This window comes from Penicillium angulare (genome assembly GCF_028827245.1).
Source record: "Penicillium angulare strain IBT 27051 chromosome Unknown utg000004l_segment0_segment0, whole genome shotgun sequence".
NCBI classification, from domain to species: domain Eukaryota; kingdom Fungi; phylum Ascomycota; class Eurotiomycetes; order Eurotiales; family Aspergillaceae; genus Penicillium; species Penicillium angulare.
This window is the reverse complement of record NW_026623163.1, coordinates 6,635,664-6,651,517: the sequence shown is the minus strand read 5'-3', so window position 1 is coordinate 6,651,517 and position 15,854 is coordinate 6,635,664. Positions and strand designations below refer to the sequence as shown.

The following is a 15,854-nucleotide window of genomic DNA, read 5'->3' as shown; positions in this document are numbered from 1 at the left end:
CTCGAACCTCAAGTAAAACTTGAGAATAAACCTTTGGCCCACTTCCAGGCCAACTTTGCAATTCTTTATAAAATTGATCACATTCCTGTCTGCCTTGCATCTGGCATTAACGGACCCTCAACTTTGAAACCCAAAAAAATCAAGTGGAAAAAAGGATCGCGGGGTCTTGGCATCAAAATCCTATACCGGACCAGCTAGATCAGCATCTTGAAGAGCTTGAGATCTGCAACCAAAGAATCTGAATCTCAGAAAAAGCTCGAAGGCTTTCTTTTTGACATATTTTTCCATTATGCCCCAGCACACAGGCGTCCCTCTCTTCGGCGGGGCAATCCGAGGTGTACTGCCACCAAACTGGATCGACGCTAGGTGAGTGATAATCCCTCCAAATGTTCAAGAAGCTTCAAAGATCTATTGCTAACCAATAACACAGCGATCTTCGCGAGGTTCCAGATCACCAGGAACTTTTTCTCTCACCCAACACACTATCCAACCTTATTGTTGAGATCAACCAACGTGTATCTGAAGAAGATGCGCTCAGCGCCTTCACCACCCTTAGCCAACAGCAGCCCAGTCTAGCAGCTGGTAGCGGCAGTGCAGCTAGTGCAACACCCGATACAATCAATCAGGCGGCTGCTTTGTACCATCTTCACGATCTCTGTGACGAGGGCGACGCTATGGAAGTAGTCGCCCCGCCGCGGCGAGTGGAGCTAGGCAGCCTGACTGCCAATGCACCTTCCGGATCATCAATCAGTGCATACAAAGGCATTGTGGAGTTCAAGACGGCCGCTCAGCGCAGAGATCAACGGCAACCTGCTGTGGAGTCAGGCTCGGCCGTTTCAGGCGTTTCGATGAACGGAGGCTCATCTAGCGCGCCCCCTACAAAGTCTCTGACATGTCATTACCTTCTTGTGCGACTGGAGGTGCAAGAAACGGATCTTTTGGTTTTCTTTAATGTTCCTCATGAGGAGTTTGATAAAGAGGGAAACCCACAGGGCTTGTCGAAGGAGGAAGCCCTTGCGGAGGATACTTTGAAGGCCATTGAGGAGAAGCTCGAGATTCAAGACTGGGCGCTATTTGTTTAAAGGGGCTATATATTTAAAGTGTTGCATTTAAGGTCGAGGATTATTCGGATATGGATAGATGGGAGCGCACTGGAATGATTTTGGCACACCGGGATTGGATGGAATACTGGGCTAGCAGTGTAATTAGATACTAGTATATAGAAAATTAGGCAGACAATGATCACAATAATCAGAAAATTTCAATCTAATCAGAAATGCTATAAATTTGCATGGCTTTCGTGAAAGCCAAATGAAATTAAACTCCATAAATGCGAAAGGAAACCGAAAGTAGACACAGGAACTTATACCCGAAAGAGCACAGTACTTTCCATCCGTTACAGTACCATTTGTTCAAGGTCAATCACTACTCTCTCCATCTGAGGCAGAGGAACCGACCCGGGCTGTGCTACTTTCTTCTTAGGCGAGACATTGCGAGGCTTTGGCTTGATTTGCTGGAGTCGGCCTCGGCAGCGACAAACCTTCATTGTGGGATCAATGCTCTTGGAGTGACGACCAAAGATATGCCCACAGCCCTCACACTTCCATTCGTATTTGAATGCTATTTTGTACGAATGAGTTGTCTTCACAGTAATCTTACCACCATACTTCGGGTGATCTGCCATGGCGTCTTCGACGGTTTTGCCCCATTTCTTGAAATCAGCACCGTGAGGGTTGTTCAGCATTCCAGTTATCATATAGTTTGCGAGATGGCAGTACTCGTGGGCAAGGGTATTCACGAGTCGGTCTTCATCCTGAATGATACGCGAGCCAAGCTCAATAAATGCTGTGTGTCGAGCAACGTGACTTCGATCCATCTGTCCGCTGGATAACCTAGCATAGCTGGGCTTGTATGACGCCCGTCCAGCAGTTGTCTGCAGGTACTTTGACCATCTGATTTCAAGGCCACCAGTCGGTGCGGTCATTTCGAGGATTTTCCCACCATTGACGATTGTGTCCAACTCGCGGATGAACTTGTTAGCCAGGTCATCTTTCACGGCGTCAAATGCCTCCAGGCGAGCCTTCTCTGCTTTACGCTGTGCAGTCTCCGCTTTGCGTCCCTCGGCCTCGGCCTTCTTCGTGCTTGTCTTGTTTGATTTAGTCGTGTTTGCCTCGCCCAGCGATTCATTTTCAGGCGTAGGGCTGACCTCTCGACTTGTTGAATCTTTGCTCTTGAGTGAAGAATCATCCTCTGAATCGTCAAAGTCCTGTAAAAGCTCAATCATTGTGCTCTCGGGGTTTTTGTGCTTTGGCTTCTGGGGTGAATGCACATCGACCCAGTCATTGGTGACGGTCTGGTTCCAGAAAGCCTCAGTACTTTCACGATGGGGTGTTGGTGGTATCCTGTTCTTCTTCGTGCTGGAAGTGAGGCTTCGGTTTCGTGGAGGGGTCTTTTTCGGCGTTTGGGGAGTTGACGGGGTTGATGCTAGGTCGATCACTGGCCTGATTATCATGTGTTAGCAAACATCATACGCTTTATTTTTCCGTTTCAATCACTTACGAATCACCACGAGTTTCATCATCGGGGCATGTGGGGCATGTTTTATGCAGGTCTTGAATGCTGAGATCTTCGAGCGTTGTAGAAAGACGAAGGTCTTCTTGGATCTGCTGGTCTGGACTTGGAGAAACCTTCAGATAACTTGGTAGCGTAGCTTCAGCGAGAGGAGAAGATTCCTTGTGTGTTCCTTCATTGTATGAGTTCGGTCGTCGACCTCTCATAAGCCGCTTGCGAGTGGATGGTGGAGGGGGTGGTGATATCGACTTTGGTTGAACCTCCGGCTCAACTTCTGGCTCAGAGTCGGACGTTTCATGACAGCTGACTTCATCATCGTCACTAACAACAAAATCGTCCAAAGAATTGAAGCTACTGTCTCCCGCATCTTCTTCTTCGGATGCAGGGCTCGGTTCTCTGGAAGGTACACTCGGGGTACGGCTTATAGCAGGAGTTCGGGTAGTGTTTCGTCTGATTGGCGATCTATGTGGAACAGGGCTTCCTCCTCTCGAATAGGAGTCTGTTCCATATTCTGATAGATCATTCTCCTTCTCATAGTCATCTGTCTCCACCTTAATGTTCGGTCTCTGACGGGGTCTGTGCTGCATAGGGAGGAGTAGAGAGTTCGCTTTGGCGGTCTTGAGAGTTCTTATTTTCTTCTGTTTGGTGGGAGATATAGATAACGAGCTCAAATCCTCCTCCAGATCTCCGCACGTTAGGGATTGGTCATCGTCTGCAAAGACATTGAAATGAAAGCCCGATTCCTTTTTCTGTTTTCGCGTTGGGTCTTTGGCTAAGGGAGCCCCAATTTTCTTTTCACTGCTCATCGAGATCGAATGCGAGGGAGTAGTTCGTCGAGGCAAGTCCGCCTTTTGAGGCGGCCGTTGAGTGGACAACGGATTCGTTGTGTTGAGCCGTGCCATCGCTATTTCGGTGGTGTTCAGATGGAAGGTTGATATATAATAATGTTCAAGTCACCACAGTCCGTCAAGAGAGAAGATTATTTGGCGCTATAAGAAGGAGATTGAGCGCTCCTCATAACAGCCACAAAGAAGATTCACTAATCTTTTCGTTGGTGATAGATTTCTTTGATGGTCGGAAAATGTGTTGTCAATCTCCACTGAATGTTCGTTGGCACAGCAACGGCATCGCGCATGACCGGTTATCGGCTCAGACTCGGGCCTCTAACAAAATCTAAAATCTAAAATCGTCGAAGACTACAGATATTATCAGAGATTTGGTTATGATTTTATGAGAAAATCAAGTTATGCAATTGTCAAAATTAAGTATATCCATGATTTTTAGCGTTGAAAGTGTAATGATGTGCCAGATCGTAGAAATATACAATTGTGACCTCGGGAGCGCCTTCATCGTCCCCGATATTGGGATATTGTCAGAACGAAATAAGAATTCACAAGAAAATCTGCGAATGCAGTATGGTATATGCCCCATTCAAATGCAGCCCAAAAAAAAACCTTATAACGCCATGCAAAATAACACAATGAACCTTTACCACCCACCACCGATCTTTCCAGCGAGTTCAACCACCCGATTAGTTTCATCGGCAGGGGCCTGCTCTTTGCCAACGTCACTTTCTACCTCACGGTAAGTAGTAAGAGCGAGTTTGGATAGTGGGACGCCCATATACTGGGACCAACGTTGGAGTCCCTCATGCACTCGAGCCTCTTTATCGATAACGGAGATAGGTTGGGCGAGACCGTCGGACTCGAAGTCAGACTCTGATTCCATCGAGAAATATGCCTCGTCGACACGGGCAAGCCAAGCACGTTGTTCATGGGGAGAGGGCTTCAATGACTCAGCCTCAACACCTGCATCAATGGATTGAGATGTACCGTTCACTTCTCTAGCATCCTCCACTCGGATTTGTCCACCGCCATTAGTGCAGCCGCCTGGACAGGCCATTACTTCGACATATGCGTAGTCTGATCCTGAATTGCCACTCGCAGCATTTCGAGAAACAGGCTGGCGTCGGCCCGCTAGGGGCTTGGCTCCCGGCATTCGAGATGCCCGAGCAGGTTTGAGTTTTCGAACAAGGTTTTGAATGTTTCGAAAACCGTAATATCGGGCTGCCTTCATAATTTTCTGCCCTTCTGCGGACATAAGAACATATTCAACAACATCTGAATTACGCCCTCGATTTGTCACCAAGTTGCTTCCTGGGTTGCGGGCTTGGAAGGTTGTCAACACGTGATGCAAATAACCCCCTGATGTACCTGTTGCAAGGGATTGCTCTGTAGGAGAACTTTGGAATGAAATGAACGAGTCTAGAGACCTTTCCGGGAATGAGATGTTGTATTTTGACGACAGAGGCTTGAGAGGCAAGCTGGGGAGAGAAAGACCCCGGGACGAAGCCAGGGATAGAAGCTCCCGAGTAGTGATAACACAGTCCACGTCGCGAACGGGCTGATTGGGTTCAGCCATGTTCTGGTCAACGCCTTGCTGCCAGGATACATCGGTGAGTTCTTCGCGACTGGCCTCCAATTTCTTATCGAAACAAGGCATAACGGCTAGATGCCAAATTTGAGACGGGGAGACACCAAGCGATTTGCTGAGAACGGTTTTGAGGAATGTTCCAGACATGGCCTGGGGGGATTTGAGTCGAGATAGGTGTGGAAGAACAAACGGATGCGTCTTTTCAGCGTAGCAAATCCAACCTGGGCACGCAGATGACAATATTGGCCGCTTGGGCGGGGCATCTTGACTCCCCCGCACAGAGCTTTGACCGAGTGACTCGGAGACCTCATCAGCAGTGAGAACTAAGACAGCCTCTCGCATGGCATTTGTATCCACAACCCATGTAAATCCACTGCCTTGCTTTCCACCAGATCGTAATCCTAATGGGCCGCGTAGAAATTGGTCGATCATATACCCCGCCTCTTTCTCTGAAATACCATATGTTGCTGCCAACCCCGCTCTGACCTGGGGGCTCACACTGGCAACAAATATCTTGCAATTTTCAATGCCCTCTGTACCCGCAAGCGTTGTTCCATTCTGAGACTCCGCTAAGGGAACTTCTGGAAAGGCGTCCAGTGTATTGAGAACTTCTGTATGAGACTGTAGCGAAATCAAAACAGCTTCGGCTGAGGTGACACAGCCAGAACAGGCAAGACAATCAGTCAAAGAGATCTGTGCCGGTGGAAGATTCTCTGGTTCAACCTTGTCTTCGGTGGTGACTTCGTAAGGATTCTGTGATTAGATCAATTTGTATTAGTTTGAGATCTTGAATATCAGAAATGCATGATAAATCACCAACCTCATTATCCTTAGGCTTTTGTGGCAATGATTCAACAGGCTTGATACATGCAACTCCTGGTGAAATGAAATCATTCAGATCATCGGCAGATAGGATCGCACTCATTGTGGCACGTTACGGATTTGGGCGACGCGAACCCTGCGCTCACAGAAAAAGCCGGCTATTATAAAATTGTTGATGATGTAGAAAGGAGAAAGAAAAAGAGCGCAGGATACTTGTAACTGCGAGTATCATTAATTGTCTTATCAATAGACAGTTCGAGTTGCAGAATCGAAAATAGTTCCAGGGCAAGAGAGCCAACGAGCGTCGCGGGCTTTGTCATCGGTGGCAATCTAACTCGTTATCGGACGATATCGGCGCCGATAAGCCCTCACCGCCCAAGGTGGGATGATTCTTACTATTTAGCCCGCTGATTGGCTACATTTAATTTAATTCATGCTCCACTCTAAAAGGCTCTAGTTGATCCATCTAACGTAATTCATATACGGATGGCGCACACAAGCGGGTGGCGCACACCGCCTCAAATCGCGTTCCGACGCGTACTTACCATCTTCAAACACCCACTATGCCACCAAAACGTACTCAATCCTCTCAAAAACCTGTCAATAAAGAGGGTAGGATCTTATTAGCTATTAAAGCTATTCAAAATCATGAAGTCTCCTCTGTTCGCGAAGCAGTAGTGCTATTTGATATACCGGAAACTACCCTCCGCCGCCGACGCGCGGGATAACCTTATCGCGCTGATATACGTGCCAACAATCATAAATTGACCTAGAATGAGGAGGACTCGCTTGTAAAATGGATACTCTCTATGGATCAATGTGGAGCAGTACTTAGGCCTTCTATTGTACGAGAAATGGCTAATATCCTACTTGTAGAGCGTGGATCTACTCCCTTATCTACTGTTGGTATAAACTGGTTAACAAACTTTGTTAAACGTCGTGAAGAGCTTCGTACATGATTTTTAAAACGTTATGATTATCAACGTGCTCAAAATGAAGATCCAAAGTCTCTATGTATATGGTTTAAAACTGTTCAATGTGTGATTGATGAGAATGGTATCCAACCAGAGGATATCTATAACTTTGATGAGACTGGGTTTGCAATGGGCTTTATTGCAACTGCTAAAGTAATAATACGTGCTGAATACTATGGTCGACAAGTACTTCTACAATCTGGAAATTGTGAATGGGTAACAGCAATTGAATCAATTAGTGCAAGTGGTTTTACCCTATCTCTATGTATTATATTCAAAGGTAAAGTCTATATCGAAAGCTGGTTCGATAACCTTCTAGATAACTGGCGATTTGAGGTCTCTCAAAATGGCTGGACTATAGATGAAATTGGTGTACGATGGCTTGAGAAGCTGTTTATTCTAGCTACTTCTATTCGTATAAAAGGAAAATACTGTCTTCTTATTCTTGATGGCCATGGTAGTCATCTTACACCTCAATTTGATCGGATTTGTAACGAAAACTTAATTATACCGCTTTGTATGCCATCGCATTTATTATATCTTCTTCAGCCACTTGATATTGGATGCTTTGCTGTTCTTAAGCGCTCATATGGATGCTTGGTTGAAAATTAAGCACGTACAGGATATAACCATATTGATAAGCTAGATTTTCTAGCGGTATATCCTTAAGCACGTATAGAGGCCTTCAAACCAGAGACTATTTAAAATAGCTTTACAGTAGTAGGTCTAGTACTAATCAACCCAGATCGTGTACTCTCAAAGCTGAACATATCACTATAAATACCTATATCCCCAGGAAGCCGGCCAAGCAGTAGATCAAGCATTTTTTCTCCAAAAACACCAAGAACAGTTCTCCAACTTTAAAAGTAAGCTTCCTTCCTCAAGGCTTTACTTAAAGAATGTTCAAAAAGCCCTCCAATACTGTCTAAGATTGCACTTGACCAGATTATTAAAGGCTGTTATCTCTCAATGTATAACGCTACACTCCTAGCAAAAGAGAATACTGATCTATGTGCTGCAAATGAGAAGAAACGATAAAAATGTATACGATTAAATCGACAAATACTACACGAAGGAGGGCTAACTGTTGAAGAGGCCTTGTAGCTTATTGAGCAGCTAATCCAACCAGTTGAACATGTTGAGGAACCTCTACCAGGGCCTGTTGAACCACCTGTTCTACTACCTCCACTAACTAGACGGCGGCAGGCAAAGTGTAGCGGCTGTCATAGAATAGGTTATTCAATTAACTGGTGTCCCAGTAAATAAATTTTCAAATATAATGGCGTTTTGGTGGTAATATTCTAATCCAAAGATGTAGTACTAGGCGGTGTGCGCCACCCGCTTGTGTGCGCCATCCGTATGTGAATTACGTTACCCAGCGGTGTTGAAGCTTATTCTTTGATTCTTCAATCCCTGTTACACTATGAGTATTAGTTTGATACTAATATACTTTTCGCCTTGGACAATCTCATTCCGATAACACAACTATTTATATCATAATCCCTTGTGCAATTAGACTGAAAATGGATCATATACCTACCTCTCTGGTCGCTCGGAGATAAACTCAATGTAGCTAGATAGGTAGCCTCAAATGCAGGCACGATCAATGGCTGTTTTGTTTTAGTAGAAGGACACTCCCTCTCGGCATCTAGATGGCAGTAGTTCACGTAATCTCTGGGGAACAATGTAATTGACATTAGATGCAGTATTGGCATTTAGACCGATCCATAGTTATTATGTAGAAATCTACATTATTTTCTTGATCGAGTTGACCGACGCCTTCCAACATCTATCCTTTCAATCTCCTTCTCTTCTGGTTCTTCATCCTTGACAGCTGGAGCGCTTTTTCTCTTGGTCACCCGATCCTTAACCGGAGGCTTGGTTTCGGCATCTGAATCTGGTTCTTTTTTGACAGAACGCTTCCTTTTCGGCCCTGGGGTACCATTTGTGTCATCAATATCCTTAGACACTGACCCGGTCTTCTTCTGTACCGCAGGGACGACAGCACTTGTCCTGCCACCAACAGTCAAAAACGTGATTTTATCTCCATTTGGAAGGACAGAGTTTTGATTCTTCTTCCCTTTGCCCCATCTATGTTTGAATAGCCAGTGCTCAGGAAACTTCTCCGAGTCCGCCAGAACATCCATGGCGGTTGTGAAGACGTAATGCATGGCAGTATGAAGCTCCTTGATCTGATCATCGGTCAATGTGTTGCTGTATTGTTCTGGGTGAATCTTGGCGTGGTATAAGATCTCGTCTCTATCCATTTTGTTAGCTTATACAGAGTTTGCGTCTAGGAGCGCAAGGAATGATGAGCATACCCCATCCAGTTGCCAATTCCGCTGATATTTGCTTGGTCAAGCAGTAGGGCCTTGACTGGTACGCGTTTGCTCCTCAACTTCTCCATCAGCCAAGACTCATTGACAAGATCTTTATCCGCGACTGGGTCTGGCCCGTTCTCTTTCAGAGGCGTATGCTGGCGTATCTCCTCAATAGGACAATCCACGAGGCGAATACGACTCAAGCGGCGGAAATCCACAAAGGCAGCCTCGGTCTTGGGGTCATCGCTGGTTTCCAGCAAGAATTTCCAATATTTGGGTGGCCACTCTTTATCTGCTGGTTTATCGGTGCGATAATAATATGTGTCGGCGTCCTTGATTTTCAGCCATCCCGCCATGCCAAAATGCATCACTGGATGTGGAGGCGACGACATTGTAATCCAGAAGTATTTTCCTTGTTGCCCTGCACCTACCACTTTCTTCCCTTGTATGGCTTTTTCGAACTCAGCTGCGCTGGTGCCAACTTTGCCGTAAACGATGTCATCATGTTGTGCCTGGACCTTGGACAGTGTCTTGCCGACCAAATGTTTGCGGATAAAGTGCACTATGCGCGCCACTTCAGTGTGCTCGGGCATCTTCGAGGATAAATTATTTAGAAAATACTCAAATTTAGCGTAAACACGTAAATGGCCAAATGATGTCAAATCCAGATGTGATAACCTTGGAACGCGCCCCGGCCTCAGACACGAGACGCGGGATCACCTGACTGAACTCACATTAATAGACTATTCCTCATCAAGCATGACATGCAACCAGAGAAACCACCAGTGAGCTACATCACCGCTACAAATTTCCCTCGAATCGCCAAGAAACTTGAAATTCACTGTCTAACTTCATTATTAATCTCAAGTTGAATTCTGCGCAAAACCCCATAAGACCAGAGGTCGCCACCGTTTGAGTTATCATTTGATCATCAGCTCCGCTCATCCCGTCTCCACCTAATCAGCCAAGCTGGAGTGGTTTTGGGCTAAGAACCCCAGTCGAGGCTCCGACGACACCGTCAGCGCAAATATGTCAAACCCTTTATCTACGGAGGCTCCAGCGCTGACCCCTCGGTTCTGTTTCAATGAAAAGCTTCTTCAAGGTGGGTAGACTTTGGTTTGAGCTCTTGGAGTCACTCGCAACTGACCATTGTGCTGCTGCTCGTAGATTTCCTTCGTTTATCCCGATCAACGATCGATGATTCAATCACACAAAATCTGAACGCCCTGTTTACTCCTGCTCGGCAAGGCTTTGACCCATCGTCCACCGCCGTACGGCAAACCGATTCCAGCGGCCGGAAAGTGATCGACCCCGAAGCTTGCCAAGGATTTAAAGAGAATGTCTTGTTCTCATCATGGCAGACTCGATCCGATGTCTTGAATTACTGCGCCGGTGTAGCCACCAGTCCCGATCCCGAAGATCCGGACCTAATTCTGCGAGAAACTGAATCTGCACGGGATCGAGAGCGAGTGGTCAATGAAAGACTAGATCCATATTCTGCTCGATTTTTTCCAAAAGAAGCTCGAACCGAATCACTAGCTAACCTGATTCGGAACCAGCGCATCGTTGAGGATATCATTCGGTCCCGGTCGTGGGGATTGGTCAACGAGAGATGCGGTAGCTCTTCCTTATCGTGGGAAGAGGCCTTGAATGACTGGCGCAGGAAACATCAGCGATGAGAAACTATCATCCTACATAACTGCTTAAGCCCGTTTGGAATATTGATTTCTGGACTCCTCCACTCTTGGGTATGTACATTAGAACTGCATATAGGTAGCGTTTGACTTGCTGCAACATAAAAATGTGCAAAATTTCATTGAGAAGAAAAAAGCGTATTGTCCAAAAAGTGCTCTGTAAAATTTCGCTGGAAGGCATTGGTAGGATTAATATTGTACAGGGTAAATGTAGTTTATGGTGTAGTTCTGCAGTGCGGTCGCCCCAGGCTGTCTTACCGATCTTATCGGTGCAGTCATTCTGCCAAGTTCGGACTCGGAGAAGTCGCTCCCCGCACACATTGATTCCTCCTCGCACAAGTCAATCCCCTCCCCAGCCATCGCCCATCATGCCGCAACCATTGAACCCCAAGGACCAGTCCTTGTTTCGTCAAGTGGTTCGCAACTTTGAGCTCAAGCAATACAAGAAAGGTTGGCACCATTCTTCACCCACAATGGCCAGACATCAGCTGATAGTATTTTCATCTCGATAGGCATCAAAACGGCAGACCAGGTTCTTCGCAAGAACCCTAAACATGGCGATACGCAGGCGATGAAGGCTCTGATCATGAGCAATCTGGGCCAGTCCGATGAAGCTTTTGCGCTCGCCAAAGAGGCCCTGCGAAATGACATGAAGTCACACATCACCTGGCACGTCTATGGCCTTCTATACAGACAGGAGAAGAACTACGAGGAGGCTATCAAAGCATATCGATTTGCCTTGAGGCTGGAACCTGAGTCAGGCCCTATCCAGCGGGATTTGGCTCTCCTTCAGATGCAGATGCGTGATTACCATGGTTACATCCAGAGCCGCACATCTATGCTCCAGGCCCGCCCGGGCGTCCGACAAAACTGGACAGCGCTTGCGATCGCTCATCATCTGTCCGGAGATTTGGTGGAGGCAGAGAAGGTTCTTACGACATTTGAGGACACATTAAAGGGAACCCCACCAGTCTCGGATATGGAGAACTCAGAAGCTATCTTATATAAGAACAGCATCATCGCAGAATCAGGCGATCTTGAACGGGCTCTCGAGAACCTTGAAAAGGTCGGATACCGCTGTACTGATGTTCTTGCTGTTATGGAGATGACAGCTGACTACCTTTTGCGCCTTAGTCGCAAGCCCGAAGCTGAGGCTGCATACGTTGCGCTCCTAGAGCGAAACCCCGAGAACTCAATCTACTACAATGGCTTGATTCAAGCGAAGGGTATCGCTGAAAATGACCATAAGGCATTGAAGGCTCTTTATGATGAATGGGTTGAGAAGAACCCGCGCGGTGATGCAGCTCGCCGCATTCCCCTCGATTTTCTCGAAGGAGACGACTTTAAGCAGGCAGTCGACGTCTATCTTCAGCGCATGCTGAAGAAGGGAGTTCCTTCACTATTCGTCAACATCAAGAGCTTGTACGCCAACCCCGCCAAGCGTGATGTAGTTCAGGCCTTAGTAGAGGGGTACGCCTCTACCGGCTCAGCGCAAGCAAACGGCTCTGCTGATTCTAAAGAGAATGATTTCCTTGTCTCTTCTTATTACTTTTTGGCCCAACATTATAACTACCAGCTCAGCCGCGACCTCACCAAGGCTATGGAGAACGTCGAGAAGGCCATTGAACTGTCGCCAAAATCCGTCGAATACCAGCTGACGAAGGCACGAACCTGGAAGCACTATGGAAATACAGCTAAGGCAGCGGAAGAGATGGAGAAGGCTCGTCTATTGGATGAGAAGGACCGTTACATAAACTCAAAGGCTGCGAAGTATCAGCTCCGCAACAACGAGAACGAAAAGGCTCTGGATAACATGAGCAAGTTCACCCGTAACGAGACTGTAGGCGGCGCAATGGGCGATCTCCATGAAATGCAGTGTGTCTGGTATCTGACAGAGGACGGTGAGGCTTACCTGCGCCAGAAGAAGCTTGCACTGGCACTGAAGCGCCTTCACGCCGTGTACAACATTTTTGATGTCTGGCAAGAGGATCAGTTTGACTTCCACAGCTTCTCTCTGAGGAAGGGTATGATTCGTGCTTATGTGGATATGGCCCGTTGGGAGGACCGTTTGCGCGAACACCCCTTCTACACCCGCATGGCATTCTCTGCCGTCAAGGCATACCTTCTTCTCCATGACCAGCCTGATCTTGCTTACGGCCCCATGCCTACAGCCAACGGTGCTGAGGGATTGGACGAAGAGGAACGGAAGAAGGCTCTCAAGAAGGCCAAGAAGGAGCAGCAGCGTCTGGAGAAGATTGAGGCTGACAAGCGCGAGGCAAGAAAGGCCGCCGCCGCCAATGCTAAGAGTATCGATGGGGAAGTGAAGAAGGAGGACTCTGATCCTTTCGGCAACACTCTGGTCCAGACCAAGGAGCCCCTCAAGGAGGCCATGAAGTTCTTGACACCTCTCCTCGACTTAAGCTCGCAGAACATCGAGGCACAGATCCTTGGTTTCGAGGTCTACTCTCGCAGAAGTAGGTTTTGCCACAAAGTATTCATGAATATAATCACTAACGTAGCATCCCACAGACAAGCACGCTCTTGCCGTCAAATGTCTTTCTGCTGCTCATGCCATCGACCCTTCCAACCCTACCCTCCACCTGCAGCTTTTGCGCTTCCGCAAGACCCTCGACACCCTCTCCGAGCCTCTTGACCCCAAGGTCGCTGAAGTTGTCACCTCTGAATTTGAGAAGCTGCTCCCCAAGGCCCAGAAACTCGAGGATTTCAATGAGACTTTCCTGTCTGCCAACAAGAGCAGTGCCGCGCACGTGCAAGCCGCCCTTTCCGGCCGTCAGCTCCTGAACAAGGAATCAAAGCCCCAATGCGAGAAGGATTTGCTGGCCACCCTTGACTCGCCTGATATTACTGTCTCTGAAGCCACCTCTGCCCTTGAGCTACTGAGCCTTTGGGACAGTGACAAGACCAGATACGTGCAAAAGGCCAGCCAGAAGTGGCCTGAGTCTTCTGCTTTCAAGTTAGATTAGATCATTTTGGATTTATCGAGCCGATGTGAAAACTCTTAATGAGAAAACAGGCTTATTGTTATACGTCTGGCGTCAGTCAGTTGACTGCCAACCTTTTGAAGAAACAAAAACTATACATCAATGCAATGTAACAAAATTTCAAATTAAGCATTACCTATAGAATCTCGGTGTTAAGCACCTAAGCTTGCAGGTGTAAAGGCACACTATATGGCACATCGATATATGTTTGCTCTACAATGTGGAGACAGCCGTTTGGCATCATGATTTCAGGGTATTCAGAAAACAAGTATAAATTGATCTAGATGTATACATTGATGCATTTTGCCATTTACAAACCCAGAACAGAAATAGAAAGAAGAGCGCCTTTAATATACAAGCCGAGGAGAGTGGATATAGACTTCGGAGACCTCAAATCCAACAGGCCCCGTAGATGCGAAACAAACACCGCTTTCGTCTATTACTAAAACAGGAGGACTTCAAAAGCCCTCAAATTACAAGAAAGAAGACTTACTGATCAAACTCACCGTCGAAGTTGCCCACGATCGGCTTGCGTCGAATAGTCTCTTCATCCTCACCATAACCATATTTGATCCACATATGTTGCCAGAAGGAAACAGGGACAGGGCGTTCTTCGCCCAGTATGTACTCCTTCTGATCGGCAATGCGCTGAGAACGAGCCTCGTCCTCTGGAGAGAGCAGGGCCAGGTTCATACGCGAGGCAATGCGCTCATCGAGCACGATATCGTCGAGCCACTCGCGCTCCTTGTCCTCCTCGTCGCGCTTGTAGATGGATTTGTGCCATGACTTCTCCTCAATTTCCAAGGCAGTCTGCTGCTCGTGCTTGCCACTTGCAATCTCAGCAGAGGATTCGGAGTCGGAGGCGGAGCTGAAAGATTCATCACGGTAAGGTCTGGAGGCGTTGGCTAGAACAATACCAGCAACTTCACGGCCAATGTTTTCGGCCAGGTGGCGCTGGTTCAGGTAACGGTACACTCGGATGGGGGTGTTCAGGAAGCCGAGGATGTGTGGGAATTCGATGGGGACGGAGCTGTCGAACGTTTGGGGGAGAGATGGGGCGGGTTGAGCGGAGAGGTAGTCGGCAGTTGCGATGTGAGCAGCGGCGGGGCCGGCGGGTTTGGATGGTTTCTCTTCTTTCTTCTCTTCTTCAGGCTTCTGCTCTTCGAGTTTGGTCTCCTCTGGCTTGTTCTCGGCGGCTTCCGGCGCCTCAGACGGGGCGTCGCCAGCTGCCGTGTCCTTCATTGGGGTTTCAGATGATTCAAGAATTGTGGCGGGAGCCTCAGCAGGAGTCTCAGCAGGAGCCTCAACAGGAGGAGCTGGGGCATCCATAGGGCCAAGCCATCCCTCGTGCAAACCTCGAATATACTCTTTCCAGGCATGTCTGCCGATAACGATGTCGCCTTTGGGACCGGACTCATCCGTGATACCAATTGAGTCCCGTGTTGCCAGTATGACCTCGTCAACACCCGGCTCCAGAGTAGTTGTGCCCGACTCACCAGCCTTGCGTCTTAATTTCCGGATCCCCTCCGCCGCGCCAGCGCGCACGTCGCCTTCCCGACGGCCTTCAACAACCGTGTAGTCCAGCGCGGCTGCTGTGAGAATTGGCTTAACATACTCCTTGAAGTGATCTCTCGCGACACGGAGACCATCTCCTGGTGGCGCAGCCAAGTATATTGTCAATCTGCGGCGCATCTGCTCAACAGCCAAAGGCTCCTTCGCGATATGAGCTACCAACTCCGACCATTTTTGTTGAGATCGGCGTTTCTCTCGTCGGTCGTAGATAAGTGCACCAGCGAATGATCCAGTGACAGTCAAAAAGATCATCCAGTTGCGGGAGGGGAGTTTGAAGCGCATGTTAGGGAGACCTAGACATTCAAACCGGGTGTTAGTATTATTTGGTCCGATTTCGGCAATTCTTGGAGATCAAGGAGATCTTACCCATCATTTTGAAGACTGGGTTAGGAGGTTTGGGAGGTGCTTGAGGCTTAGCAGGCCCCGTGGGCGCTGCTGTGCTGGACGGCTCTGCCATTGTTTGGA

General features: G+C 47.7%; 7 protein-coding genes across 7 annotated transcripts; 3 read left to right on the top strand and 4 right to left on the bottom strand.

Moving 5' to 3' along the window:
- Positions 1–289: 289 nt before the first annotated feature.
- Positions 290–1,082, top strand: mog1 (Ran GTPase-binding protein MOG1; the record flags this gene model as incomplete). Its single annotated transcript, XM_056922603.1, has 2 exons — positions 290–366; positions 431–1,082. The coding sequence occupies 2 exons, from the start codon at positions 290–292 to the stop codon at positions 1,080–1,082; spliced, it is 729 nt and encodes a 242-aa protein (XP_056780640.1).
- Positions 1,083–1,396: 314 nt separating this feature from the next.
- N7478_006388 (SprT family zinc-dependent metalloprotease) lies at positions 1,397–3,473 on the bottom strand (the record flags this gene model as incomplete). Its single annotated transcript, XM_056922602.1, has 2 exons — positions 1,397–2,501; positions 2,560–3,473. The coding sequence occupies 2 exons, from the start codon at positions 3,471–3,473 to the stop codon at positions 1,397–1,399; spliced, it is 2,019 nt and encodes a 672-aa protein (XP_056780639.1).
- Positions 3,474–4,059: 586 nt separating this feature from the next.
- Positions 4,060–5,929, bottom strand: nar1 (iron-sulfur cluster assembly protein NAR1; the record flags this gene model as incomplete). Its single annotated transcript, XM_056922601.1, has 2 exons — positions 4,060–5,757; positions 5,825–5,929. The coding sequence occupies 2 exons, from the start codon at positions 5,927–5,929 to the stop codon at positions 4,060–4,062; spliced, it is 1,803 nt and encodes a 600-aa protein (XP_056780638.1).
- A 2,622-nt stretch (positions 5,930–8,551) lies between these two features.
- N7478_006386 (putative formamidopyrimidine-DNA glycosylase) lies at positions 8,552–9,714 on the bottom strand (the record flags this gene model as incomplete). Its single annotated transcript, XM_056922600.1, has 2 exons — positions 8,552–9,059; positions 9,122–9,714. The coding sequence occupies 2 exons, from the start codon at positions 9,712–9,714 to the stop codon at positions 8,552–8,554; spliced, it is 1,101 nt and encodes a 366-aa protein (XP_056780637.1).
- Positions 9,715–10,150: 436 nt separating this feature from the next.
- Positions 10,151–10,800, top strand: N7478_006385 (MIX23 family protein; the record flags this gene model as incomplete). The annotated part of the gene is made up of 2 exons (XM_056922599.1): positions 10,151–10,223; positions 10,289–10,800. The coding sequence occupies 2 exons, from the start codon at positions 10,151–10,153 to the stop codon at positions 10,798–10,800; spliced, it is 585 nt and encodes a 194-aa protein (XP_056780636.1).
- Positions 10,801–11,183: 383 nt separating this feature from the next.
- On the top strand, positions 11,184–13,799 carry N7478_006384 (peptide alpha-N-acetyltransferase complex A subunit NAT1; the record flags this gene model as incomplete). Its single annotated transcript, XM_056922598.1, has 3 exons — positions 11,184–11,265; positions 11,328–13,289; positions 13,345–13,799. The coding sequence occupies 3 exons, from the start codon at positions 11,184–11,186 to the stop codon at positions 13,797–13,799; spliced, it is 2,499 nt and encodes an 832-aa protein (XP_056780635.1).
- Positions 13,800–14,306: 507 nt separating this feature from the next.
- N7478_006383 (Tim22-complex subunit TIM54) lies at positions 14,307–15,846 on the bottom strand (the record flags this gene model as incomplete). The annotated part of the gene is made up of 2 exons (XM_056922597.1): positions 14,307–15,682; positions 15,756–15,846. The coding sequence occupies 2 exons, from the start codon at positions 15,844–15,846 to the stop codon at positions 14,307–14,309; spliced, it is 1,467 nt and encodes a 488-aa protein (XP_056780634.1).
- Between the last annotated feature and the right edge of the window lie 8 nt (positions 15,847–15,854).